The 27,091-nt window shown below is 50.5% G+C and overlaps 1 protein-coding gene across 1 annotated transcript in view; it reads left to right on the forward strand.

Moving 5' to 3' along the window:
* Window positions 1-27,091, forward strand: part of galnt1 (UDP-N-acetyl-alpha-D-galactosamine:polypeptide N-acetylgalactosaminyltransferase 1) — a 162,541-nt gene that overhangs the window by 117,898 nt on the left and 17,552 nt on the right. The window contains exons 6-9 of the mRNA XM_036538863.1: window positions 6,600-6,807; window positions 14,915-15,085; window positions 21,367-21,484; window positions 22,910-23,090. Of these exons, the coding sequence (XP_036394756.1) occupies window positions 6,600-6,807; window positions 14,915-15,085; window positions 21,367-21,484; window positions 22,910-23,090 (678 nt within the window). The remainder of the gene's footprint in view (window positions 1-6,599; window positions 6,808-14,914; window positions 15,086-21,366; window positions 21,485-22,909; window positions 23,091-27,091) is intronic.

The raw sequence follows: 27,091 nt of genomic DNA on the forward strand, positions 1-27,091 counted from the left end.
TTTGTTTTTGTTGAGCGTTTGATAGCAGAGCTCGCTCATCTCCTGTGAGGACGTTGTTTTGTCATCTCATTAACAAAGAGCCATCACCGGTCCATTTTTTTCCACCGTCAGTCTAATGCGCGCTCCCCCTCATTTCAGCACAAGGACACTGCCAGTGTGAAGGTCCTTTTGCATTTTTAGTGGGTCCTTCTGCCAGGGAGTTAGTACTTAGAAATCCCTGCCAGAAGAAAGGCACTTTGTGTCTTTGGTGTGTGTGTGTGTGTGTGTGTGTGTGTGTGTGCGTGTGCGCATCTGTATGCAGACACCTGAGTGTGTGTGTGTATGCGTCGTTGTATGTTTCTCGGCTGAGCTAGGCTGAGTCAGCTTAGTTGAGACAGAGTGCGCCCTGATGGCTCTGCAGGCAGACGAGCAGGAAGTCCCCGAAGGTGGTGTGTTAGGGGACAGCCATGCCCACACGGGCATCACCCAGTGACACGTCTGCACCTGCCTGCTTATCTCTCCGGCCAGCTCGCGCGCAGCCGGACTCTTCAGGGCACGGCTTCGGCGGCAGCTCCCCGCTGCCGAGACATGACAGGCAAGCTGCCGCGGCATTAGGCCTTGGAGATAAACAGCATCAGTGCAAAAGGAAAGCAAACTTATTTCAAAGTGGCACCAGGGCTCTAGAAGAGGCCCGTGTTTTATGTACCAAGCGCTTTGATCGAACGCGGCCTCAGATTCTGAATGCAGCCGAGTGAAGCTCCCTTCCTCGGGTGTGTCATGGGACCGGCGCGTCGTACAGGCCGAAGGGAGTCTGGGAAACTCGCGTGGGCCACTGGGGACAGCCCGTTTGTTTTCTCGCCAAGACTCATCTCCTCCTCCCTGCCTCATCCAGGGCTGTCTCCCCCCTCCTCTCCAGATGAGAATGAGCATATCCTCTGTGCCGTTACTCATTTTTCTGAGGTTGTCGCCCCAGCCCGCATTCGCTGCCCCAGAGATGAGCGACAGGTGTCACGTGAGGGGCCGCCGAGCCTGTCAGCGGGGGGCGCGACGGGTCCCCGTACTCCACGCATTGCCGAGCCCAGCAGAGGATGGATGGTGGCCTGAACTTTCAGGGTGACATTTGGAAAGTAATTTCCGAGAGCAGGACCGGCGCGGTTTATCGAGCTCGGCCTCAGTATTTCTGCCCGCTGGCTGTATCGGGATGCTTAGCTGTGGCGCTCTGGGAGGCTGAACGAGAGAGCAGTGGATCATGGAGCCTAAAATCCAGCTCTGAGTAGCTGACTCTAGTCAGCCGCAGCGCTGACAGAATGGGAGGGATGATGGCGTCTGCCAGTTCATCTGTGACATCATAGTTAGGTCACACCTCACAACCATTCCAACTTCCATGCACACGCACCAAGACTCTGCAGGTCATTGTCAGTGTGGACTGCTCCTGTGAGAGGCTCACCCAGAGGTGGTAGAGATGACCCCCAGTGAAACAGGGGGATAGGCCCCCTCCTAACCGACAGGGGGCGAGGGGCGTGAGCAGGCCCTCTGGTTAGCCAGATCAGGCTTACTGGGGGTGTGAACAGGACTGCAGAGCACCTCTGGCTGTGCAGCTTGAAGGTGAGTCTCCTGACCTGTGAAAAGCACAGCCAGCAGCGACAGAGGCCAGATTTACGAGCTCACCCGTAATTAGGGTTAATAAATGCTATAAATCTTTTCGGTGCTGTTTTTTATTCTTCCTTTACGACCGTGAAAGGATGACTAAGTACACCGCAACCAGGATTTGAGGCGACACATGCATCATAAATATCACACATCACTAGATGTATCTTTCATGTTCCCACATTGATTAGTGAACAGTGCAGGGCGAGACAGATGTTGATGTGAAAGCAAAAGTAATTCAACTTTGTTGGTGTCTCTCGCAGCTCCTTGCGGGACAGCTGGGGCAGGTCTTGTGGTCTGGTAGTGACCTCTCCCAAGGCATTGTGGGTCTTGCGTCACCCCTAAAGGCGCATGTCCTGCCAGCATTTGTTAACTTCCTCGTTGCAGCGTGCCGTGCGCTGTAGTGGGCGCTCTTCGCCTCAATATTGTCCGTAACATCGGCCATGCGCTGAATAGGAATGGACGTCTGTGCTTTCATTGGCCACAGTGACCACAGAGCTGACTCCCCCATTTTCTTCTTCATGCGAGTGACGCTTGGCGGGTCACTGGATCCTTGCTGTCGGATCGGCCTCAGGAGTAACAGAAGTCACCCTGGTCCCTTCTGTTTGCAGCACAGTGTGAAAGCTGGCCGATAATTGCCCCTCGGCTGGCTTCATTTGTATTCCTCAGCCATCTGGAATTGGAAAGAACAAGGTAACAATAGCAGATTCAGGTCATAAGGCTCCTAGTACCAACTGCACCACCTAACACCGCTGTAGCTAGAGTACCTAAAGGAAGGAGCTGAGATGTTGGGCGTCATGGAGACCACTGATCCATTCGTGGTGACGGCGTGAACCCAGACCAAGACTAAGGTCATGATACCCCACAGCTAGAGTGTGTTCTAGAGACCAGCATGGGTCCCATGGCAACCAGATAGCAGGGTTTGCTCTGAGCTGCAGGAAGCATCACAGTAACACAGTTTAGAATTAACGAAGGGGAAGAGTAAAGCGCTGAATTTCGGTTGCTTCATTTGGTGAAAAGAGCTGCTGAGAGCCGCGGGTTTTTCTCTCGGCAGGAGAGCATATTCCACTCTTGTGTTTGGAAGAAGTGTATCCTCTGATGTGCATCGTTCCTCTGGTGATTCATAATTACGGCATTAGCAGTACTGTTTAACACAATTCTCCCCCCCCCCCCTCTTCGGAGAGCTTGTCTTGTGATTATGAAGTAAAATAAATAAATAAGCAAGGCGTGATTGTCTGGAGTTGAAAGGGACAGCCCGTAAATACTAATCTCCGCAGTAATAAAAGAGACGGCTATCGCAAGATTAGAGGAACCGCCCTCGTTATCGTGAAGATTATGATTTTGCGTGGAAAAAAGAGATAATTCAATGTTTGGCTTGCCCCTTTCTTTGAGAGCCATGGATGTAATAGAGAAGAAAGCTCATCTCTGCATTGATTTAGAATACAGACTATCTTTTAAACATATGCACTGGCTGCTGACATTGTGGGTAGACATGGCACAGCATTATGAAAGAGGATCTTGAACGTTTAAAATAAAGGAATCTTGTCCCGTCCTGGTTCTTCCTCCATCTTTGTGGATGCCTTAGGCACTGGATTGCACCGTGGAAGCAGCCAACAGCCACTTCATGTGTTAATTTAGCATTTTTTTAAGCTTTGTGTCAATTTAGGTTAAACTCCCCCCAGGCCTTTGTGAAGACACATCTCACTCCGGAAAAAAAGAGGAAGTGGGTTCCAGGAACATTCCCGTATCGCGCCTGGCACCGACGAAATCCCATCGATTCGGCCACAGGAGCGGGCGCCTCAGCGTCAGACGCATAAGCCTGTTAGAATGCGGGAGATAAGCCGGATTTGAGCTGCGCTCGCTGCAGTTCGGGGGAGTTTAAAGTTCAGACTCAGACATTTAAAGGCGATGCGAGGGGGTTTTTTTTTTTCTCTTGACGGTTGTTGTGCTGTTTTCCTCCAGTCTGTTTGAACGCAGAGGGAGGATTTTCTGCGTGGGTAATCTGTGAGGTCCTGACTTCACGGGCGGCGGCGGCGGCGGCAGTCCGCTTAACTGGTGGCCTTATTCCTCTCACAACCACCTCTTTCTACAGAGGGATTCGGGTTAGCATGCAAATGGAAGAGCCCTTCTCTCTGCAGCTGTGCGAGGAGCTCCGCCCATAGGGCAGCCCGTGAAGTTGTCCCAGCTGTCTGTCCTTTAGCACGTGCCAATACGTCAGCCTCCGAAGCCGAAGAGAGCAGGCCGGTTACTGTACCAGAGCTCCTTGCCCAATTAAATTGGCTGCCCGCGAACCTGGCGCAGCTCGCAGCCTCAAATGGGGTGCGGAGACGCGAGGTGCTCAGGAGCCAATGAATAGCAATGTAATTTAGGGGAAAAAAGCTGTTAATTTGCCGCGGTGCTCAAGCTGAGCCAGCTCTTATGCGCTCACGCGCTGTCTGTCAGAAACCGCGGGCCGGCCCCAGAAAGCCAGTGACGGCACGGGCCTGGTAACTCGCAGGCCGCCATGTCATCATGGGTGACGTCTGCTCCACTTCCATTTTGGCTGGGCCCTGCCATGGTCCGCAGGATCCCGCGGGAGACAGGGTGTGGTTTTAGAAGGGTAAGGGATGTCGAAACCCCATCCTGTCTAAAAACAGTGGGATCACCCAGAAAGGGACAGTCATCCTCAGTGTGAATGATCTGTTGTCTTTTTTTTTCTTTTTTGGTCTTTTTTCCAATGTGCAGTTCCAGTCCCCCAACTCTCCGCCCTCTCCGACGCGTTAGCATGATGACTTTCTTTGTTCTTGAAGGTCTAGCGCGAAGCCCCCGCCCCCTGGCCCCCAGCTTCAGCTTCATTGAGATATCACAGCTGGTTCTGAGGCGTGCTGCAGATTAAAAGGGCAGCAGGCTGATGGAGTGTCTCTCGCCTTGCCGGCCCGGGGAAGCCGACGCCGCCGCGACAGGAATTGAAAAGAGAGGCAGGTGACATTTGGACAGCTGTGCGGCGCGAGCGAAAGAAATCACTTTCTTTTTTTCCCCCCTCTCCCCTTTCGCAAGGACCTTTCACGGGTCCGCGGTTATTACGGAGGGTGTCGGGGTGTCGGGCAGTGTCGTCTCGCACCCCCCCGTGCTTCTGAGAAGGCGCATTCGCCGAGACGGAGATAAGACCGACCTCCGGGCTCGGCATGGGGTTGGCGGGCCTCGTGAGCTGACCAGGAATTAAAAATAGAACGGACTGATATATGTGTGTTTCCACTCTGCTTCCCCCCTTCCTGTTCCAGTCCGGGAGGGTTCCTGCGCGGGTTCGCTGCCGTTGCCCTGTCTGGGGTCAGTTTTAATGGCTCTCATTGTGTTCCCTCCTCCCTCCCTCCTCCTGAGATGTCTCGCCTCCCCTTCAAAGCAGACTCCGCTTTTGGCGGCAGGGGTGTTTGGCAGGCCCAGATTCCCCGCTGGTTCGCGTCTGATTGAGAACCACGCCATCCACCCCCCTGCTGTGGGAGGTGGGTCTGGGTATTTTCGCCTCAGCGAGTCCGTCTTCGCTGTCTGGGGGGCACGGGTCGAGCCCGGACTGCGTCTGCGCGTCCCTGCTGCGGTTACCTGCTGTTTAAACTCCTGAGGAATAAGAGCTTGAGTGTTTAAACAATGCTCTGGGGATTCCCCCCAATCCCCTGCCCCGCGGGTTGCCCTGGGTATGCTGTCTGACTGTCAGCCCACCTGTCAGACAGGGCAGCTCGCTTCCTCACCGGGCCAGACTGCAGAGATCGTGTGGGTAAGACCACATCCTCAACCCCACCTCACCTGGGTCCAGGAGTGTTATGTTCTTAAAACATTCTGACAGCACTGCAGAGAAACCATGAGGCTCAGACTGCATAGGCTTGATATGGACAGTCCCTTAGATTTGGACAAGCTAATAATGCATAGTTTGTCCATGCTAGCACGCTGTATTTATTGGGCTCTTATATAGTTCCTCTCCTGGAGCCTGACTCTTCATTATCATGCCGTTATTGTTTAAATCACAATGTAATCCACACTCCTTCCTCTCTCCCTCACAGTCCACAGACTTTACCCAGAGTGCTTTATCGTTATCTTACCCCAATCCTGTGCCGTCTCATCCTGTCAGGCATCCATGTTTTAACACCTTCCTGGTGTCCCTGGTCTCCTGCCCTACAGAGGTTCATAGGGTCTATTCCACTAGCCACCCAGCACACAGCAATTCAATTTCAGTTCAGTTTAATGGGCTTTACTGGCATGACAAATGTACGCATACTCCTATTGCCAAAGCAACACAGCAGGAAAATAACGTGAGATGAGCATAAGTTAAAAGGAAACAGTACAGTCCCTTGATGCTCCTTATCCACCGTTACAGGGGGTCTCCGACTCCTGCTAACGACGTGGCCCCCTGGGTGTTGTGATGAAAAAAGGACGCAGTTCCGATCTTCGTGGAAAAGACTTCTTTATTTACAGGAATGGCAATACGTGAAACGCACGAGGGTTCACCGAAAGCATTCTTTATACTGATACAGCACTTTGATCAGGATAAACAATAATTAAATAACTATCAGTTTGAGAGTGGGAGTACATGTGGTGAAATACCGGAGGATTATTTTAGCTTTGATCAGGATAGACAATACAGTATGTGTGGTGAAATACAGGAGGTCTGGTAATTAGATTATCTTCCCTGGCAAGAACACTTCTAAAGAAACCGGTGATGGGTGATTGAGAAGTATCAATTGCCGCAACAGCTAGCTGCAGCCAGAGTGACAATTGAAGTCTGTGAGTAGAACTGTGGTTACAATAAGGCCATCTGGACAGATGAATACAGGTATTTGCATACCATAAGTGAGAGGATCTGTGCTATCTTATCTTACACTGAGTGAGCTGGTTTAGGGATTTGAACCAAAATCTCATAGTGTTAACGCCGCATCCTCTCTCTCTCTCTCTCTCTCTCTCTCTCTCTCTCCCTCCCCCTCCCTCCCTCCCTCCCTGTGTGTTAGACTTCCTGAAGCGGCCGCTGGAGCAGTATGTACGGAAGATGGAGGTGCCAGTGCGGGTGGTGCGCATGGAGCAGCGGTCGGGGCTGATCCGGGCCCGGCTGAAGGGGGCCTCCCTCTCCACAGGGCAGGTCATCACCTTCCTGGACGCCCACTGCGAGTGCACCGTCGGGTGGCTGGAGCCCCTGCTCGCCCGCATCAAGCTGGACAGGTACGGCACGACCGCAGCCAACGCCCTCACCCTCAGCCCGGTCACCCGCATATCCTTCCCTCTCATTCGCTGGGGTCCGCTCAGCCGCAAGGCGCTCCCAAGCCAGAGTCAGATGCACCATCACGTTGTTAATGTCCGGGTCTGCTTTGTGGTTTATATGGTTAATGCTCTGCGGGCATCGGCCCTGTCTGTTTTATCATCACGCGTGTCTTTGAGCACAGCCTCTGACAAGGAGCTTTATCAGTTTTTATGATCAGCATTTCATCTCGTTTTATGTTCAGCACTTTGAGATAACTGCCATCTGGCGTGTCTTACATGTTCAGCGCTTTGAGATTACTGCATGAATTCTGCAGTACAAAGTGAAGATTTTTATTGTATTATTTTGATAACGCCTGAAATCTGATTTTCGGCTGGATAAGGGCAGGGTTCTGGTTGGGAGGGATGTTCTCAGACATTGGGGCTAACACAGCCTGAGTGTGTATAGGTTACGTATGTTTCGGTCTGATTCGTGATAGCTGAACCAACATTAAAATCGAGTCTTCCCCCCTGGGTTTCTTTGTTTTTCAGTGGAGGAGTGGTTAAAGGGGTTCCATTAAGGAAGTTGTTAGTTGAGTTAGCCAATCGGACGCTTTGAGTGGGAAAAGAAGCCACTTGGTCTGCGGGTTCTCTGGGGAATGTTCACCCCTGCCTGCTGCACTGAACGAGAAGGATTGCCTTCTTCCTTCCTCATTCAATTACAGAAGGCAGCGTTACAAAATGTAAATTGTGGGGGAGGATGTTGGCATTAAGTATAAGGACGGAGCTTGTTATCTTTGTCTCTTTCTTTCTGTCTCTCTCTTTTGCTGTTCCTTTTATCCTCCCCCTCATTCTTCTCATTTCTTCCCCCTTTATGTCTTCTGTATCCCCTCTTTGCTGTTTCTCTCTCTGGTAATCTCTCTCCCTTATTCCCTGCACACCTCCCTGCCTCTCTCTCACTTTCCCCCCTCTCTCTCTTTCTCTCACTCTCTTCTTCTTTCTTGCTTTCCTTCTCTTCCTCTCTGCCTCTTGCTTCTACTCTCTGCCTCTCTTATTTTCTCTCTCTCTCCCCCTCTTTGTCTCTCTCATGTATTTTCTCTCTCTCCCTGTCACTCTCTGCCTCTCTTTTGCTTTCCCTCTCTCCCTATCTCTCTCCCTCCCTCTGTGTTGCTCCCCCTGTCTCTTTCCCTCTCTGATTCTCTCTCTCCTCCTCTCCCTCTCTCCCTTCCTGATCTTGGTGTAATTCACAATGCTTTGTTGGCGTTCGCACGGCAGTAAATAAAGCCAAAGCATCCATATTTGCCAGAAAGCAGACAGTAATAAACACAAAATGTGCAGCATTTAGGCTCGTACATAACGCCTGCTTCACTACCAGCACACTGCAGCTCCTGTGCTCCCAAAGGAGGATGGGGCACTTTCCCGGTACCGGACAGGTTCAGAAAGCCTGGGATGAGCGGAGGGGTTTTGGGGGGAGACGTTTCGCCTCACACGGCTGCCCCCGTCACATGTCACGGGAAAGCGTGTCTCCGTGCCGGCCCTCATTAAGATGGCAGCGTGAGCACAGCCCTTCCGTTCTGGGCCGCCAGGTCGGCATGTGTCGGTGGGTCTCAGCGGCAGGGCTGCACTCGCCAGGTCTTTGTCAGGGCGCTTCTCAGGTTTCTGTCAGTTACTGCAGGCGAGTAGCCTGCAACGGCGTGCTGTCTGTTAAGGGCTTGGTAGCGCTTAGGCCTGTGCTGGGTTTTTGTGTGTGTGTGTGTGTCGGCAGCTCCCAGGTGATGTAGCTGTCGTTTGGTTGTGCTACAGGTTGTTTGGCTCTAATTGTTTGTAGTTTAATGAAGCAACCCAGAGGCTGTGTGTTGTTGCCAGGAGTTAGGACGGCTGGTGGAGGGGACTGTCTTCTGGGCTCAGCTCTTGGCATTGCAAGGATCTCACTGTCTTTCCTTTCTCTCTCACCCTCTCCCCCCGCCTCTCACAGTGCAATATGTTTTATTGGCATGAAATGCATTTTGTACGTACTGCCAAAGCTTAAGACACGGTACAAAAAGAAACTCATAACATACGCAGAGATACATTTAAATCAATGAACATATATAGTACACAAATTAAAGGTGGTTATTTTAATCAGTTCTATAAAAAGGTAGGCGTTAAAATACAGAGTATGTGTCACATCATTTAGATATTGTTCGTTACTCACCCTCCCTCGGGCTGTGACAGGCTCTCTATAAACAGTCACACAGTGGTAATAAAAAGTCACAAAGTCGCTTTCCCTCTCTCTCCCTCTGCCTCTCTCTTTCTCTCTCTCAAGATCAGTTTTCATTTTAAAGGTGCTTTATTGACAGGGCAGACAATCACTGTGTTGCCAGAGCAACAAGACAGAAATTAATCAAATGCAGCCATACGAATTAAAAGAAAACATATGCATACCTACATAATACATCCATCAGTAAATTATAACTTGGTCAATCATTAATTAATTGCATTTATTTCAATTTATTATTGGTGCTGCAGCACACGGTGCACTCTCCCTCTCCCTCTCCCCCTCCTGCTGAGAGACTGTTGAAAGCCCCCGGGGAAATCCTCCTCGGTGTCAGCAGAGCATCCCACTTCCTGCCCCCGGGATCCTGTTCCAATCCCACGCCTGCCTTCTCCCCTTTCAGTGTTTGCTTATCCTATCAGAGATGGCCTCGACCCCACCGCCATCCGTCACCCCTAACCAAAACACGGGCCACACCGCGGCTGTCAGCGCTGCGGCCACCGCTGTCGGGGAGGAGGGGCAGCCTGGGGGGAGGGGCAGGGCTTGCTTTTTCTTAAACACTATCTTAAACGCCCTTCTAAACTCAGCTTCACACTTCAGTACCCACAATGCATTGTGCAATTCCCTCCAAAACACGGTGTTGAGCAGCTGTTGTCTGTCGGTAAATAATTGTGTAGAAGACAGTCGGATTTTACCTGGAAAGGTACCGTGAGATTTGAGTGACAGAGACTGATATAGTGGATTGTGTGGAAAACCATTTGCTTTCCAGCTGTTCCACTCTTATACACAGGCAGTTTTTCTTTGGGACACTGTGTTTAGTGACAGTGGCAGCCAGAAAATGGAAAAGTGAAACAGAGGTGTGCTGTTATGTGCGAGTGTGTGTGTGAGTGTCCCTACCTCCAACTCTGAAGCCCATTTTTAATCCTCAATTATGACAACCGTATTAATCTCTGTGCAGGCACAAAGAGTAGATCAATGAACAGACCGGCCCTTTGATTGCTTTTCAGGCTATTTTCGTTCCCTATTCAAATGAAGAAAGGGAGGAGAGAAATGGTTGGGAAAACAGCGCTAACCTACTGTCACGACAAGCACCATCACATACTCATCACTCTCACTTTGCAATCTTTCCTGTGGTAGAGCAGATTTTACCCCTCAGTTCAGGCCGAGCCGGATGGATCACCGCTATGCGCGACAATGCAAGCCCTCGCACCATGGCTCTGCGAGAAAACGTACATAACAGGCAACTGAAACCTGATGCAAACCTTTGTACAAAAACAAATGTAGGTTGGAGGCTCAGGCAGGTTTTGTGTCAGGGGCTGTCTGACAGTGACTGAAACGAGGCTACAGGCAGGCAGCCTCGTTGTCATTGCGGCCCATGAGCTCCCGTGGTGTTGGAACAGATGGCCATCTTCAAACGCTGAGAGAGACATCGAGTGGCCCAGGAAGAGAAAATAAAACATTTTAATGTTGGGCCTGCGGTGATAAGATGTAGGTAGTTTTTTTTTTCACTGAGTGGAAAAAGAGACTGGTTGGCACAGATTAATGAAATCTTCTCTTTAGCTTCAAGGAGATGTAACAGCAGGTCAGCTCAAGTCAGCCACCAGGTCAGATCAAGTCAGTGCACAGGCAGCATAGAAGTATGGCCACGTAAGTGATTTATTTCGCCACCAACATCTCGTAATTGGAGGGCGACTTTAAAACTGGGTGGTTTCGTTCTTAATAAATCACGTTGCGCCATTGGTCCCCACGTGCTCGGCTCTGGGAAGAGGCCTGGTCTCATTTTCCCTAATTAGAGTACCCCGAATACCACTACATCCTCTGGAATGGTACCCTTATTAATTATATTCATGGTAGCGCAGTGCTTAAACCGTCAGGTGTGCTCAAGTTCTGCTCTGTGCTTGACATGATAGCTTGAAGTAGGATTCTCATCGCAACGTTATTAAGCAGAATTGATTATACATACAGCGGGCAGAAATTTGGCGTGAGTCATCCGCTGGACGTGCCGCATTATGTGATCCTATGGGGTAGGTCTGACTGCTGCCATACCTCATAAAACACGGATGTTATGTCTCTTCCTCGCCGAAAGTTAATTGGAAACTTGAGAAGAGCAATTAATATTTCAGCAAAGCGGTCTTCCTTTAATTAGTTCTCAGCATCAAACGCACCTCAGAGGTCGTTATGGAAAAATTGTGATGAGTCATATTCTCGCCCTCGGATTTGGGTCCCGTTAGAGGTGCGCATAGCGCGTATTTCCCGCATATGTATTCATAGTGTCTTGAGTCAGAAGCTGTTACTCCGGTGTCGAATGTGTGACACCAACAGGAACGAGAGACTACGTAGGCTCATGTTTGAGATGAGTCACTTTTTTTTTTATAATTAGTCGCGAAACAGCTTTGTGACTTGTTTTTTCCTCTGAGGGGGTAAAGACAAGCAAACCACCACAGATAAAGAGAATAGAACATGGTGCGTTGCCACAGCAACGGCTTTTACCGAAAAGTTCAATGGGGGTCTTTTTTTTTTGGTTCAACATCCTTTACTCTTGTGTCAGCTTTTCTCCTTTCAGCTGCAGTTTGTGGCCTCATTGGACACACCCTCCACCCATAGGCCTGCTCTTGAGTGATGGTGTTCAGTCAGCACTCTTTCTTATTGCACGGCCCTTTACTTACAGTCTAGAGGAGGACTGTGGGTGATAATCCACCATTGAGTCTAAAGGTTGTCTAAAGGAACGGACATCAGTGCAGCCTAGATCATTGGGTGGTTAATTCTCCTTCATGTGCAGAATACTCCTATGGCTTTGATCATGCTTATTCGACATGCTGCAACTGAGGTCTTACTATACAGGAAGTATATATTACTGTTATATACTGTATGTCGCTTCACAACAACTAATGGAATTTAGTACGTGTCTCCAAGTTGGCCTGTCTCTGCCCTTCTGGGGCCAGATTCCATCTGCTCCCAGCGTCCTGTGTCCCAGCTGTGAGAAACGAATCTTAGCAAGTGTTCCTTTTACATTTCTTATGCAGCATTTTTCATTCATGTCAGAGACCGCCAAGATCAGACCTCCTCATGCAAAATGTAAAAAGCAAGGCATGCTTAAATCGGGGACTCCGAGTTAAGGACACAGCCTGTTGGCTTCAGACTGCATGTAGGCCTCCTTCCTCAGACAGTCTGTCCTCAGTGTTGCGTATGTGTATGTGGGAGCACCGAGTCCAGTGCGCCGGCAAGCCATGGCCTCGGCAGCAGCAGCTACAAGCCTCTCAGTCCGGGAGCCGAGAAATCAATACCACTTTGTTTGGCCTCGAGGGTGGTTGTTCCTCCCCCCTATTTATTTATTTTTTATGGTTAATTACATTTTCGGCCATTTTGTCCTTCAGGCGCGGTGCGCGGAAGGCTGTCATTAATACACCGCGTGTAGCAGACAGCGCCGCTCCGGCCAGGGCCGTGCGGCGAATTCCAATCAAACACTTCTCTTTTTTCCCTGCCCTCGCCCCCCGACTGGGACGCAATAACGCTGGCCGGGCTCAGATTAAAACGAGAAATGTTTGCGCGTGATTGTGCCAAGGGTGCGCGGCAGGACCCCGGTTCTGTAGCGCCAACTCCCCCCCCTCCCCCCGGCCATTTTTTGTGAAAGGCGGGATGGAGTGGTTTCAGAAGGACTGCGTCTGACGCTGGAAGCTCACGCAGTGTTGTGTTAAAGCAGCGGGAGCCCCTTCTCATTTTGCGCGTGTGAGATTAGTCACTCCGACTGCATCCCATTCGTCACCCCCGTCTCCCGCGGGCCGAGCCGCCACTCTCCGGAGCCGACCGCAGTGATCGATGGTCTCAAAGCCCACCCGGGGCCGGTCCCTGATAAATAACGGGTGGGGTGCTTTACCCTCCAGTTACTGTTTACCATGTATATCTAAGCGCCGCCTGTTGTTTTATTCTAATGTTTTCTGGGGAAGAAGTGCGATAAACATTTGAAGTGTTTATATGTGCATGCCGGTCACGCGCGCACCTTTAGTGGGTAAATTTATGGAGGGCCGATCGTGCCCTTTTCCGGGGTTTTGCCCTATCACTGCAGGGGCTGCCTCAGTGAAATGCCGTGCCGGTGGCATTTTGATTGCCGGAGCTGCCCCGCTGTTCCACACGGGCAAAGGGTCAGCAAAATGTCGGAGTCGAGACCACGCTGAGTACGAGCCCTCGAGAAGGCCTAGCTCACAGAGGCGGGAACAGAGGGGCACGGCGATGAAGAACAGCTTTTCTTTGCGCTGCGATGGAGCTGGCGAGGGTGAGGCGCTGCGGGACGGAGAGGCAGGAAAAGCTTCCTCCTCGTCCTTTTAGGGCTCCCCCTCCTCCTCCTCCTCTCTCGCACTCCGTCTGAGACCCGAGGCGCTGTCTGTCTGCACACCTGCACTCCGCCAGCTCCTCACCGGGGGAGCGTTTCTAAAAAGCACAAAGTAAGCGAGGCGCGCGGGCTCGGAGGCCTTCCTCGCTTACTCATGTTGTTCGTGGTGTCTGGGTTAGTGCCGATTAACACCTATTACGCCACGAGGGTTTCTTCAGCAGGGCTGAGAGGAGGAAGCAGGGTCTCTCAGCTTTTAACATGTCCAAAATCAATCGTCTCCCTTCTGTAAGAGGAGGCGTCATTCTGTGAGGCAGGGGGGCCTTGAGCGCTGGCTGGCGGGGTTGAATTGTGACGCGACAGATGATGGCTGCATCAGAGAGCGGAGCCGCCGCTGGCACGGTTCAGATCTCTGAATCGGGAACGGACCGTTCCCCCCCGTGTCCTGTGCAGTCCGGTGGCCTCCTAATCGCTCTCAGCAAGTGTTCGCATGTGGCTGCATGTCTGCTGTACCTGCTAGTTGCTGTAATGCACACAGATCTCCTTCAACTGCTGCTCCCAGCATTCACTAAAGTGTTCATAGGACAATCAAACAATATTAACATTAAATGTTAACAATAAAAAAAGACTACAAGATTAACAGTTAAAAGCATTGGAGCACTGTGCCCCATCACGATGGCCAAACCCAACTGTTCCGCTTAAGTGAATTACATGTGCAAAATGGTATACCTTTAAGTGTCCATACTGATATGATCATTGTCACCACTTATGTTTCTGTGTAGGTGCATGTAACTGCAGAACTACTTTGCTGAAAGGTGTCCTGGATTGGTAGCATACCCCACTGACGTGTGAAGGAATTATGCAGTAGTATGCATCTGTGACCCAGGCAGGCTCCTGGATAGGGGTATCTGCAAAATCATCTTAGAGCTTTGGGTGCAACCATGTCGTTCATGTTGTCTCTTTTCTGAACAGTGTTTTCATGTCCTTCTGTCTCCTGAAAGTGTGTATGCATAGAACTATGGGAAAGTACAGATGCAGATGTGTCAAAACGTGTCAACAAGTAAGCCAGTCATACGTTTCTTGTTAATGGGGAAATAAATTGCCTTTCCCTTGGATCTCCCATAAATGGGGAGGGTTTCTCATATCTTCCAATTAACTGACATCATGAGACTCAAATCAGGATTGGTTACAGCTGCCAGTATTTCTGAGGATGCAGGATGGTACCTCACAAGTTAAACAATGTTGCTCTCTAGCAGAACAGAGGAATGCATAGATGCATTTTTTTATTTTCATTCTGGAATGGTATGAAAGAGATGTTTTGTTTTGTGGGTCTTCGAATAAAGCACAAGACCTCATGCAGCGCATTTTTTAAGCTGTAAAAGGCGTTTTAAAACAATAAAAACAAATGGATATGCTTGCGGACATTGAACTTGCACAAAATGTAAAAACATTGGGCTTTTCTGGTCAGTGACCAACTGTCTGTGTGTGTGTGTGTGTGTGTGTGTGTGTTGCAGGAGAACCGTGGTGTGCCCCATCATCGACGTGATCAGTGATGACACCTTCGAGTACATGGCTGGCTCGGACATGACCTACGGAGGCTTCAACTGGAAGCTCAACTTCCGCTGGTACCCCGTCCCCCAGAGAGAGATGGACCGGAGGAAAGGCGACCGCACCCTTCCTGTCAGGTGAGAGGGCCGGGTTAGGAGGGCAAGACCGTGGTCTTGTGGACCGTGACCAAAAGCCAGTCTGGAAGTTCTACACTGGGGCACAGTTTGGGAGAGAGGGAGGGATAGAGAGAGAGAGAGAGAGAGAGAGAAAGAGAAGGGGTGGTGAGCTGTGGGATAAGGGAGAGCTGTGAGGAAGGGTTAGATAAGGAGGGAAACAAAGAAGGAGAGATGGGGAATGGGGAAGAGAGAGATTGAGCGGGAAGTGGCTGAGGGAGAAAAGGAGGGAGGAGAGACAGAGTACGGAGAGGAGAGAAAGGGAAAGAGAGAGAGGGAGGGAGGGAAGGGAAAGACACCCATCTATCCCGTATTTCATCCCTTGCATTCAATTATTTATGGTCTGCATGGCCTGTTGAGTCACTATAGAAAATCAATCCTAATGCAAAAAGCTGGTGTCCTGCAGAATCGGAGGATGTTTATTTAGTCTCCTGTAGACTTCCATAGCACTCCTGTGCCATTGTGCTGAGGCAGTACCCAGACGCTCTCAGAGCTAACCCCCATCTTATACATCAGGATGCCGCTGCAAAACGCACATCCACTGCAATGACGCTGCTTATGCTGCTGGCATTTCATTTGACCTTAATGAGTCCCAGTATTTGTGCGCCCCCATTATATCTCCCAAACCTCTCTGGAGAGCGTTTTCCTGTTGAGCTGAGTCGGAAGGCGTGCCGCCGCAGCTCTGAATCCGGGCTCTCTCCCTCACTCGGGCTTCCTCGGGGATATTTTGCAAATGATCTCACTTCAATCTGTTTTACATCTGTCTCGGCCCCAGCTCCAGCCCTGTGGGCCCGATCTGATTTTGCATTATTTGATTTTATTTTATATTTCATGGTTGAATATTTGAATATTAAAATGGACTCCCTCTGTTGCCCAAAGTTACATTTCGGAATAAATAAGAGTAATGGCATTCCAGAGGTAGATAACAGTCCCGCCGCACAGTTTGATCCATTTCAGATCATTTGGGGAGGAAACAGATTGTTCCGATTAGGCTAATCAAAGCAATTTGAAATGAAGGGAACCCCCCAGTGTGTCTTTGAAACAAGACTACCTTAACATATCATTAGACTCCTTTTCTCCCTTATCCGCAGTATCAAAAGGCACCTTGGGTGGTTCAGTGAGAAAGGAAAACCCAGGAAAGGTGTATGATTGGACGTACAAAGCATTTTTAAATTCTGCTTGCCAGGGCAGTGGGCTTGGTGCTTGTGGTTGGTGCAGTATGTTCACCCAAAGGTCTTTCTCCCTTTCCTTTCTCTCTTTCCTTGCGGATCATTTTCAAATACTTTTTTCTCCTAACAAAAATAATTTCAAGTTTCTGGCAGGAGTACCCGTTGAATTCTAATTGTAAGGCAAAGTACAAGAAAGTGAAGAAAGTGCTCTGCAGCCATACTGATTGGAACACATGGATTATGCAGGGAGTTAGCCTACAGTAGCAGCAGGCGCTTGTAGTTTTGGCTGTTCAAACTGAATTCCTCCAGCGCTAGAAGTGTATGTTTAAGTCATTTGCCTTGGGACATGAATACATGCATAATATTGGAATCAGACTGTGTTTCTGTCAGTGGGGAGGAATATGGTGGCGGGGGGTGGGGGTTTGGCGAATTGGGGGGGTGGGGGGGGCGGAGGAGGAGAAAGTTCTCTCTCACAGAAAGACTCGACTTCCTGCAGGGAAGCCTGAGCATATCCTCCCACAACTGGAGAGCTGTGATCAGGCACCCAGAGGCTGCTGGGAGATTTTGTGATTGGCCTCAGGGGGCTCTGAAGCTGCCCCCACCGCCGCATGCACCCGTTCCCCCGCCCATCCGCCGCCACCCCGCGTCCCCTCCCCGTCCCCTCCTTCTCCCCTCCCAGCACGCTCATTCCGCGGCGGCCGCGTAATCACCCTCTCTAATCCGTCTTAAATGAGGATCAAAAAAGATGGAAACGCACACAACAGTTTGCAGCTCACCAGTGGGGTCCAGGGCCCGGTGCCTGGGGCGAGAAAGAGAGGGAGAGGGAGAGAGAGGGGGGGATGACAGGAAATTATGGGGAGGCGTGAAAGATGAAGAGGGAGAGGCAGAGAGAGAGAGAGAGAGATAACGGAGACAGCGGGAGGAGGGGGTGTTAGGGAAAGGAAGACAGCTGGAGGATACTCAGAGCAGCAGAGGTTGTTGGGTAGGTGGGGACATGCAGGCCTGAAAGGTCAGGGTAAGAAGGGCGGGGATAACTCACACATCACTCCTATAAAGCACAGCTGTGCCGGGCTGGTCTCAGAGACAGGTTGTGTGGGGAGGCGTGTCCCACCAACATCCAGGGAGCTCATACAGTTCCCCCCTTCATGTTTTTAACGTTGCCATAGAAAGAAAGACGGTTTAACTCTCCGCTGTTTTTCGGACTGACTCACACAACACCTCCATTCATATAAGCATAGGTGCTGAGCGCAGGAGTTCTCATATTTCCATTATACACACACAGCTTGATTCATTCTCCAAGGCAGCTGCTTCTGTAAGTAATATTTCCAGAGATCGATTGAAGATGGCCGTTCACGGGAATAATTGTGATGCATTGGCGTTAGCGAATCGAGTCCGAGGCTCCATGCCTTCGGTCTCAGAAGAGCCGGCGGTGTCCGAGCACACGGAGCTAGCGCCGGCTTTGCCTTGTGTTGGTATTCATGTGCTGTTTGAAATCGGCAAACAGAGGTGCCGTGACACAAAGGCCCCGTGTTTTTCAGGAACACTGTCTGCATCCTGTTCTTGAGAGCTGTCAACACAGGCAGCACACACAAACATGAGTGCGCATACATATACAAACACACACACACAAACACACACACACACACCACACACACTCATACACACACCAGTCATTCATCTCAGCCTTCAGTCCACACACCCGGGGCCTGTCCCCACACTCGGCCTTCAGCAGGTCTGCCTGTCGCGCTCTCTGCACCGACGCAGGTCCTCCCACCTCGCGCCCGTGGCGAGCTCAACTGCGCAGAAAGCGAAAGTAAAACTCCCTCCGCAGATGGCGCCTCTGACAGCTGCGAGGCGTGAGGGTGCCCGGCAGTCCCCACCGCGCTTCACCTGTGGCATCTTTCAGATCCGCCACAAAGGAGCCGCACACAGCCCTGCTTGCGCTCCTCACCCCCTGCCTTCGTTTGTATCACAATTATAACCAGTGTTTTTTTTTCCTGCCCCAGCTGTTCAGTACCACAGGAAAAGAAAAGAACAATTGAAACATTTAGCGTTTTTGTGCCGTGCCGTTAGAGAAGGAGGAAGTACAGCTGCCCGCACGCTAGCGTTCCGGACGTGATGGACGCGAGCAAATTAGATCGGTTCTTTCCTTTACGACCCTCTCCTCGAGCCCGCGCAAACCCCCCGCTGCTTCTCCGAAAGGCCATTATGCCCAAACAACAAAAAGAGCTTCTTAAAAGTAGCTCCGCGTCTGAGAGATGATGATTTCTGAATCGGCGCACGCATCACTTGCTATTTGTTTTGCCTGATTACATTCAGCCTTCACTGGATTAAAACACTGAGGGAAAAAAAGAGAAAGAGGGAGAGGGATGTTATTGCTTGTCTGTCAGTCATGGTTCCTGAGTGCGCATGGTGCTGCCTGACCTCAGGAAGTACGAGAAGAAAACAGCGTTCTCATTGGAGTTAACCAAGGTCACATGCTCCTGGGGGGGTAGTAATGGCCAGTATGACAGACGCTGCAGCGTAGGGGGACAGCACTGACAAGCAAGCAAGTAAACCGGTGACCCCGGCTTGCTCAGAAAAGCTGCACGGCGTGCTGGGGACATTCAACAGAAATTCAGCGGATTTTTGAGAATGTGCTGATTTGGTTGCGTCCATGGGTGTCAGGTATAGCTTTACTTGGGGGGTCGTTTGGTGTCTCCCAGCCAGCGTCGTGAGTCGCAGCAAGTGGGCCTTTCCAGTCAATAACACAGGGTCTCATGGAGCGTTTGACGCGTTGTAAACGGATCCGCAATTCCGGCTGCTTGTTTTTAGAGCAGTCCGAACTTGGGGATGTTTTTCTCCTAGCGCTACAGTCTGGCATTCCCGGGCCTGTTTTTCATGGAAAAAGCCCTTAACGTACAAGCGGCTTAAAAAACAACAACAGCAAGTAAAGCGAAAAACAAAAGCACAAAATAGGATGCAGAGCACGGGGATAGAATGGGGGGGAAACAGGAAGGCCCAGAAAACGGAAAACAACATCCCGCTCCTTCGAGAGGGGATATGCGAGGGTATGTTGTTCCGAAACCGACGAGAAGGTGTCAGTATCAGCGGAGATACCATCTCCTGCTCCCAAACAAACACGCGGCCGGAGTCGTCCCCTTTCTTCGCCCGCGAGAGGAAGGCATCTGATAATGTAAGCTGTGGCAACAACCAACACCCCCCCTCCCCTCCACACGGGATGCCGCCAGGCCGTGTTTCAAAGCGGGCGCGGGGCACACAGATGGAGGGGAGAGGGGAATAGGAAAGGGCCTCCCGGTCTCCTCGGAGAGGCGTGCGTGTAATTGTGCCGCAGTCTCCCCACAGCCCCTGCCGCGCTCAAATATGCTTTTTCTGTTTGTCTGTTTGTTTTTGTGGAGCATTGGCAGGATGGGAGAGCGAGGGGCCTGCCAGAGCTGTGTACAGTATGAATATGGATGCTGTTCGCTCGGCGGGGCGCCCCCCGCTCCGATCAAGGCCCGTCCGCGGGGCGAAGTGGCTTGTTTTTTGTCCCGGGGAGGCAAACAGCTGTGCGGCGCGGCCTGCATCCGCGCCCGGCCTGCCAGGGCCTCGTTCCGCAGAGGGAGCCATATTGAGGCTCCGCATGCGTGTGCAGCTCTTCTTTGGCCGTGTTAAGTATAACGTGTCGCCCCGCTGCTTTGGCTGGGGCTTCTCTTTTTTTTTTTCTTTCTCTGTAGCTCTGGTAGCATTCAGTATCTTTTCATAGCATTCAGGGCTTTTTCAATTGGGTGGTAATGCCACTTGCTGGCGGAAGTTAGTGTTGGGTTTTTTGAGCAGGCACATCCCGGGGCAGCACATCTACCACTTCTGCCTGCCTGGCCGGGAGAGCCGGGTCCTCATCCGGACACCTCGCTGCAGCAAAGTATTAAGTTGCATTTCCATTCAGGAAACGCTGGAGCAGGAACATAACAGGAGGTTGGTGGGTCGAAGGTCACGGGCAGCCTCAAGGGTTTAGATGGTGGAGGTGTGTCCAACGGGCAAAGGCAGACAGTTAAATTGGGCTTGTGAATCTGAGGAAACAGTAACTTCTGTTCGCGCCTTCTAGTGATGTGATTAAGCAGATCTGTATAAGTGTAGCACTCGCTCTCCGCTGTGATGGCTCATTCCACACGGCTAAAATTACAAGCCGGTAGCATCCTGGGATCTGGTGACCGAGACCGAGGCCCATAAATGAACAACTAGTAAAACAGCTTCTGGAGTGTTTATGAACACTGCACAATTTGCTTGTGTCGTGTCGGCCTTATGCGCCCTCTTGGAATGACAAAATGGCAGCATGATACTTAGATACCGTGTTCATTTACTCCAGTGAAGTAGCCTGCAGTGTTACAATCCCGTCATTCCCTGCTCAGTGGCAAACCAGTAATCCTGGCATACCATTTTCTGAGGTGAATCATGTAACAGCAGGACGTAAAGAAGCCTGAATACTAAGTAATCGAAATAGCAGCAGTCTCCGAACGGGCGACGACTCCACCACAATGGCCTTTTCTCAGACACGCGGAGGCGCGGCGGCGAGCCGTGGCTGTCCGCGTCGTTATAAATCTCGGCTGGTAGATGCTTCGGTCGGTTAAGGGTCTTGTGTGGAGTGATTAATCACATCCAGAAGGTCACATCTCAGCGAGGCGAGAGTGCAGGCTTTGTGTGGAGGAGGCAAGGGGGAGGAAGAGGGCGTAATTTGCGGCAGCCTCGCTCTCTGCCCTGCGACTCTGCATTCCTAATGAGCGGGGAATAAATCGAGGGCACAGCGGTGAATAACTCATATCTGCTGCAAGCAAGGCCCGCACCGAGGCCTGCCCACCTCCTCTTACGACCAGCCGTTAAGCAGTGTTCACGTCACAGACAAACTCCAATTAAACTCGGTCAAAATCCCCCCAAACTGTCCACGGTCTGGATGGTGCACTGGGGATGCTGTGATACCTCGGGAGTTAAGCAGGTCCTGACTCATGGGGTGGCTGTTTTGAGCCTGAGGTGGTAGTAGTTTGTGTGGGAATGGGTCTGTTTTTGGATGGTGTCGCCTGACTCTCCTCTCTTCCCTGGCAGGACGCCCACCATGGCGGGAGGCCTGTTCTCCATCGACAGGGACTACTTCCAGGAGATCGGCACCTACGATGCAGGCATGGACATCTGGGGAGGCGAGAATCTGGAGATCTCCTTCAGGGTACCGTTCTGCTGTTTTCTTTATTCATTTTCTGCTACAGATGCACTCCTCCTTTAAGTCCCCACAGAGTCCCCTCCTGAAGTCACGCAACAGAGTCCTGCTCGGCTGCCCGCTGTTTCATGTTTTGGAGGTCATGCGCAGATTTTGGGTCTTGAGGAGGCACGTTTTTGGCAGCCCCTACTCCGCCTCAAATCTCCTGGATTTACTGCTCCAGACAGGAAGTGACTTCGACTGTCCCAGGCGCGCTGATTGGCTGCCGGGTGAAAGGCAGCCAATCAGACCCATTGGGAACATGGCCCTAGAGGGCCGGGGTACAACCACCGGCAGAGTTGATCACCCCACTTCCCAGCATGCTTCACTCTGGCATCTGGTGTCAGTTGCATGGCGAATGCTTCCTCCCCCCGCTGGGGTCTCGCATTGGCGCAGGCGATGAATAAATCATGTCCCACTTACCTATGCCCGCTCCCAGCCTCGCTGAGAGAGAGAGAGGGGCTTCAATCCGAGGCGTCGGCGAGGTTATTACGCTCTCCCGGGCCTCTGGGCTGCTCTGCCAGCGATTGGATAGGAGGGGCCGCACTTGTAGATTTAAGGAGTTGTTAGGAAATCTCTTAATCATATTCCTGCCTGTCTCCGGGGGAATTTTGCATTCCTCTCTGTTCTGTGTTTTTTTCCCCACTCCTCGTAATGAGATGAGTGCATACGCCGGGTTTAGCCACACTCGGCATTCACAGGCATGGGTTATGAACTGCGCGGCTCGTGCGGCGGGCAGGCATGCGTGTGCACGCTCGGAAAGTGATGTGATGGAGGGGATTATCGAGGCCTGCGGATTACTGAGATTTCTGCTGTGTGGCGGAGGGCAGATTCCTTTAATTGGGTCCGTCGTCTGTCTCCCTGTGACTGCCATTAAGATTGGCAGGTGAGTGGGTGGAGTGTTTCTGTGCGTGTGTGTGTGTGTGTAAGAATGTTGTAAGTACTATGTGTGTTGGGGGGGGGGGGGGGGGGGGTGCATGTGAGCATGTCTTTGCACATGCATTTGTGTGGGTGAATGTGAGTGTGAACATGTTGCTGTGTGAGCATATTCATATGTAATGAGTGTGTGTAGGTGTGTTTGTGTGTGAGCGTTGAAGGGTGTGAACGGAAGCATATGTGTGTAAATGTGTGGGTGTTTTTGAAGGTAATTTTGTTTGTGTGTGGTTGTATTAGTGCATATATGAAAACTTGTGTGGGTGAGTGTCAGTGCTTGTATGAATATTTAAGCCTGTGAATGCATTGCTGAGTGTTTGTGTTAGTACGTAAATGTGTCAATATGTGAGCACATGGTTGTGTAGGTGAGTGTTTGAGTGAATATGTGAAAGTCGTGAGTTAATTCGTGTGTAACTGAATGCACGCCCTCTCTCTCCCTCGCCCCTCTGTCTCCCTGTGCAGATCTGGCAGTGTGGCGGGACCCTGGAGATCGTCACCTGCTCCCACGTGGGTCACGTGTTCCGCAAGGCCACACCCTACACCTTCCCCGGGGGCACCGGCCAGATCATCAACAAGAACAACCGCCGCCTGGCCGAGGTCTGGATGGATGAGTTCAAGAACTTCTTCTACATCATCTCCCCCGGTGAGTCCTCCTCAGAGTGGGGGCGGGGCTTCCATGTCACATGACCTGCACTTTTACTTTCTGCTGCCGCTGCTGCTGCCATAAGGCATCATCAGAATTGCATACATTTACATGCTTGATAAAACAAAATCATAAGTTGCCGTGTACTTACATTCAGCATTGAAAAACACAGGTGAACATAATTTATCTATTTAATATCTCACCTTTCTCTACTGTTTTCATCATAGTGTTTTATGCTAAATGAATGTAACATTTCACTTGTTTCCCAGAAATATGTCTTCCCTGCACTGGTTATAGCACAAGCTTATCTGTAACTTATTTTATCTTTGTTTCTGTATTACAGAGTACAACATGTTCTGATATTACAATAAAGCAATTACAAGCCAGTCCCTTTTTTAAATAATATACTGTATGCCATTTGGTAGGATTAGGCAAATACATTTTCTGCATAGCTTTGAACTCTAAAACAGTTATTAAACATCCATCTGCACTGGTAGATGAAAAGGCCTCATTTTACAGAAGGATGAGGAAATGAACACAAACAGTATACTGAAGATCTCAGCTATAATTAGGAGTCATTAATGTGATACACATCAGAACTTACAGGAAATGCATAAAATATTCAGGTACAGTACCGCGCCACCACGGTATTAAGATACCTCAGCCAGCAGGAACTTTCTTTTTTTTTTTGGTGTCCGTCTCTCCCTTCCTCTCTGTAAATGTCAAATCTCTAATCTTTCCAATCCGTCTGCATTATGCCCCTGGCAGCGCCTCTTTAACGGGCTCCTCCCAGCCCCCCCCCGCTCCCCCTGCCTCAGTCTGTCTGTCAGAGAGTGCGCCTTGCGCACTCGGAGGCGCCGAGCGGGCCGCCCACTTTTCGGGGCCTTTGCGGCGCCATGTTTATCCCTGGCCCGTTATTACTGTGATTATATTTGCATGACAGCGCGGCCCCCACCCGCCCGGCGCTTCAAACGGGGACGCGTCGATTTAGAATTCCAGGAGCCGTCGCGTGTAAGAGGGAAGTATTGACTCAGAGCGCAGCGCAGAGGATAATGGATATTAATATCTCTGCCAATAGTGCTTAGCGTAACCCCTGAGCGCAAACAGCCCCGCAGCTCATGAGGGGAATGGGTAATGTTGAAGGCCCGGGACAGGGGGCGGCAGGCGTCAGACGGCCGGTGAGCTGTGATCGAGTGCCCCCTGCGTAATCCCCATCCCCCTTACATGTAAGGAGGGGGGGCTAGAGTGATTAAACATGGCCTCTTTGTTTTGTGGCATTTTTCACGTGGCCTCAGAGGCCACCCTGACTATGCTCTCTCTCTCTCGCTCTCTCTCTCTCTCTCTCTCCCCCTCCCTCCCTCCGTCCCTACCAACCAAATGTGATGGTGTTCTTGACCACTACTGACCACTACTCACTGACTGTGTTTATATGCACACTAGTATTCCAATGTTAACCCAAACATTCAAGTGTAATATGAGTCACGTAAACACCTTATAAACCACCTTCTTCGGATAACCGTAACCAGACGAAACCAGCACTGTGGTTATGAGAAACCCTAATAAGACATGGCATGTTCATCAGTTCTAAAATATTGAATTCTGTAATTGTTCACAATTGTTCACAGGCACCAGTTCACAATAAGCTATTTTTTGTTAAGCTTTTAAAAGTACAAAGGAAACAACACAAGCTAAAGCGAAAGGGGGCATCTATCAAGCCATTCTTCCAAATAAATTTGCATCAGGGAAAGTCACATTTGTCCTTTACAAGGCTTATTTTGGAATATTATCAGTGGCAGTGTTTCATGGTGCATGTAAACATCTTATTTGGAATATGGCAGTAACTAGGGTAAGGACCATTACCCAGAATACGGTGAGCATGTAAACATAGTTGAAGGGGTCAGATAAATCGCTGTTTAACCCAGCATTTCACATTTATGCAGACAGCACTGTTGTGTTAAGAAGCTGAATATAAGACTCGCCCAGGCTGTGTACCACTGCCTGCTGTCTTACTCAGCACATTGTTACGTCAGTCAGTGAAATGAGTTTTGCTCTCTCTAATCAGTATCAGCGCAAGAGTATTTCTGCACAGCCCTGAGTTCAGATTTGCATCATGGAGCAGGTTTGTGGATCCTGCTGCTTTTTCTCCTAAATCATCACTTTGGAAAGCTTGGAAAGTTTAAAGGCATAAATCATCCTCTCTACCCTCGGCTCGCCGTCCTGGCTGCTGCTGATAAATCTGTTCGATAAACACCTTAGAAATGAGGATCCCAGCGCTCTCTCAGGGTTAGACTCTGTGTCCTTGGAAGGCCCCGCGCTGTGGAATGGCCTCCTAACGAACCCCCAACTGGCTGATCACACCCCACTCACCCCCTGTGATGGCACAGATGGGGGTTAGAATTATGTGCTGCTGTGACTTTATGGGCAAGTCCTAATTAATCACTCACAGAGATATCTATCGCTGTAAACCAAAATGCATTTTGCAAACTGTAGTTCACCTAACAGACGGGTGACCTCACGGAAGGCGTATTCGCCAAGGTTACTTTGGTGATGTCTTTGCCACACAGACCTTCATCCTAAAAATTCTGCCTCAAAATGTCACTTTTTATTTCTCAAGTCGTACGAAGTCTTCAGGTTATACGGGAGGGCTGTTTTTTTTTTTTTTTTTTCCTCTCGCTCGGCGCTGGCACAGACGCGGGACGTAATGGGAGGGGGATGTCGGGGGATTTGATTTCAGCGGCAGGTATGAGCCATCTATTAGCTATCTGACAGGCCGGCGTTGCCGCGGTGACCTCGCGGAGCAGAGCGGGGCGCCAGGCGACGGCGGCGGCCGGGCCGGCGGACTGATAGTAATTTCATGGTACAGAGCTTCTATTAACCTTGCCAGCTCGCAGGAGTCATTGCAGAGGCTGCCGCCCAAAGGTGCCGCCAGGTTCGGGGGTGGGGGGGAGGGGGATTCGCACCCGCTTCTGCTGCGAGCGCTTCAATTGCCGGCACCTTTGTCCTGCCATGATACACTGGGCGCAGCTCCTTCCTACCCAGCTAACCCGCCGCATTGGTTTTCTCCTTTTTTACGTTTTATTTACAATATAATGGACAGGACGCACTGGGTTGTTTCCGATCCCTGGGGTTTTTTGTACTCGGCTTCCCTCCGTCTGTGTTATGAACACCCAGCTCCCTCCAGCTGGATTGAACAGGAGGCGACCGCACTCTCTGCGCTGGACCACAGCTATGATTGGATGTGATAGGACGGTGTCACGCACTGCTGATATCACGCACCGCTAAAACTGGACAAAACAACAAGCGCGATTCTGTTCCCCCTCCGAAGTGTGGCTTTGCTTGGTTTAGCTCTGTAGTACTCTCCCAGTTTGAATTGCAGAACCTGTCAGACAGGCATCTGAGTCACTGAGTGAAGCAATGGCCTCTGTTTATTAGTTATTAGATCCCACCCTCTCTGAAAGCGGCTTGAGCTTTTTTAGGTGGATTCATTATATTATATTCGCCGCAGTGCTGCAGTATGTCCTGCAGCTTTAATCTGGAGTTTTAGGCTTGTTATGTTGAGCTCCATGCTGCAATTTAACAGAGCTTTAATTTAATATATATCAGCAATTTAACTGATGCTGATATATTTTAAAGTTACCTGACCGCCAAACACCAGTTCACAAGTGAGGCTAGGCTCGCCAGAAACATGTGTCAGTTCTGGGGGTCTGGATCTCGCATGGTAGTACTGGCTCCCATGTCCCCAGTGGTCCAGCCCTCCTCTGGCAGTAAAGGATGAACTGAATATGAACTTTTCTGCCATTTTGTTGTCCAGGGTCTAACAAATCCAGCAATATTTTTAATAGGCAGTTACACAGTTGCCTCCGGTGTGGTTGGGAAATGCTGTTAAAGTTTTCGGAGGACTCCTGTGGGTCTTACCTCATCCATACACATCAGGTTCTCTTCTGCCTGCATCTAATTGGACACTTGGACACTGTCTGATCAATATCGGCTTGTCGTGAGTT

Source organism: Megalops cyprinoides, chromosome 10 (genome assembly GCF_013368585.1).
Source record: "Megalops cyprinoides isolate fMegCyp1 chromosome 10, fMegCyp1.pri, whole genome shotgun sequence".
NCBI lineage: Eukaryota > Metazoa > Chordata > Actinopteri > Elopiformes > Megalopidae > Megalops > Megalops cyprinoides.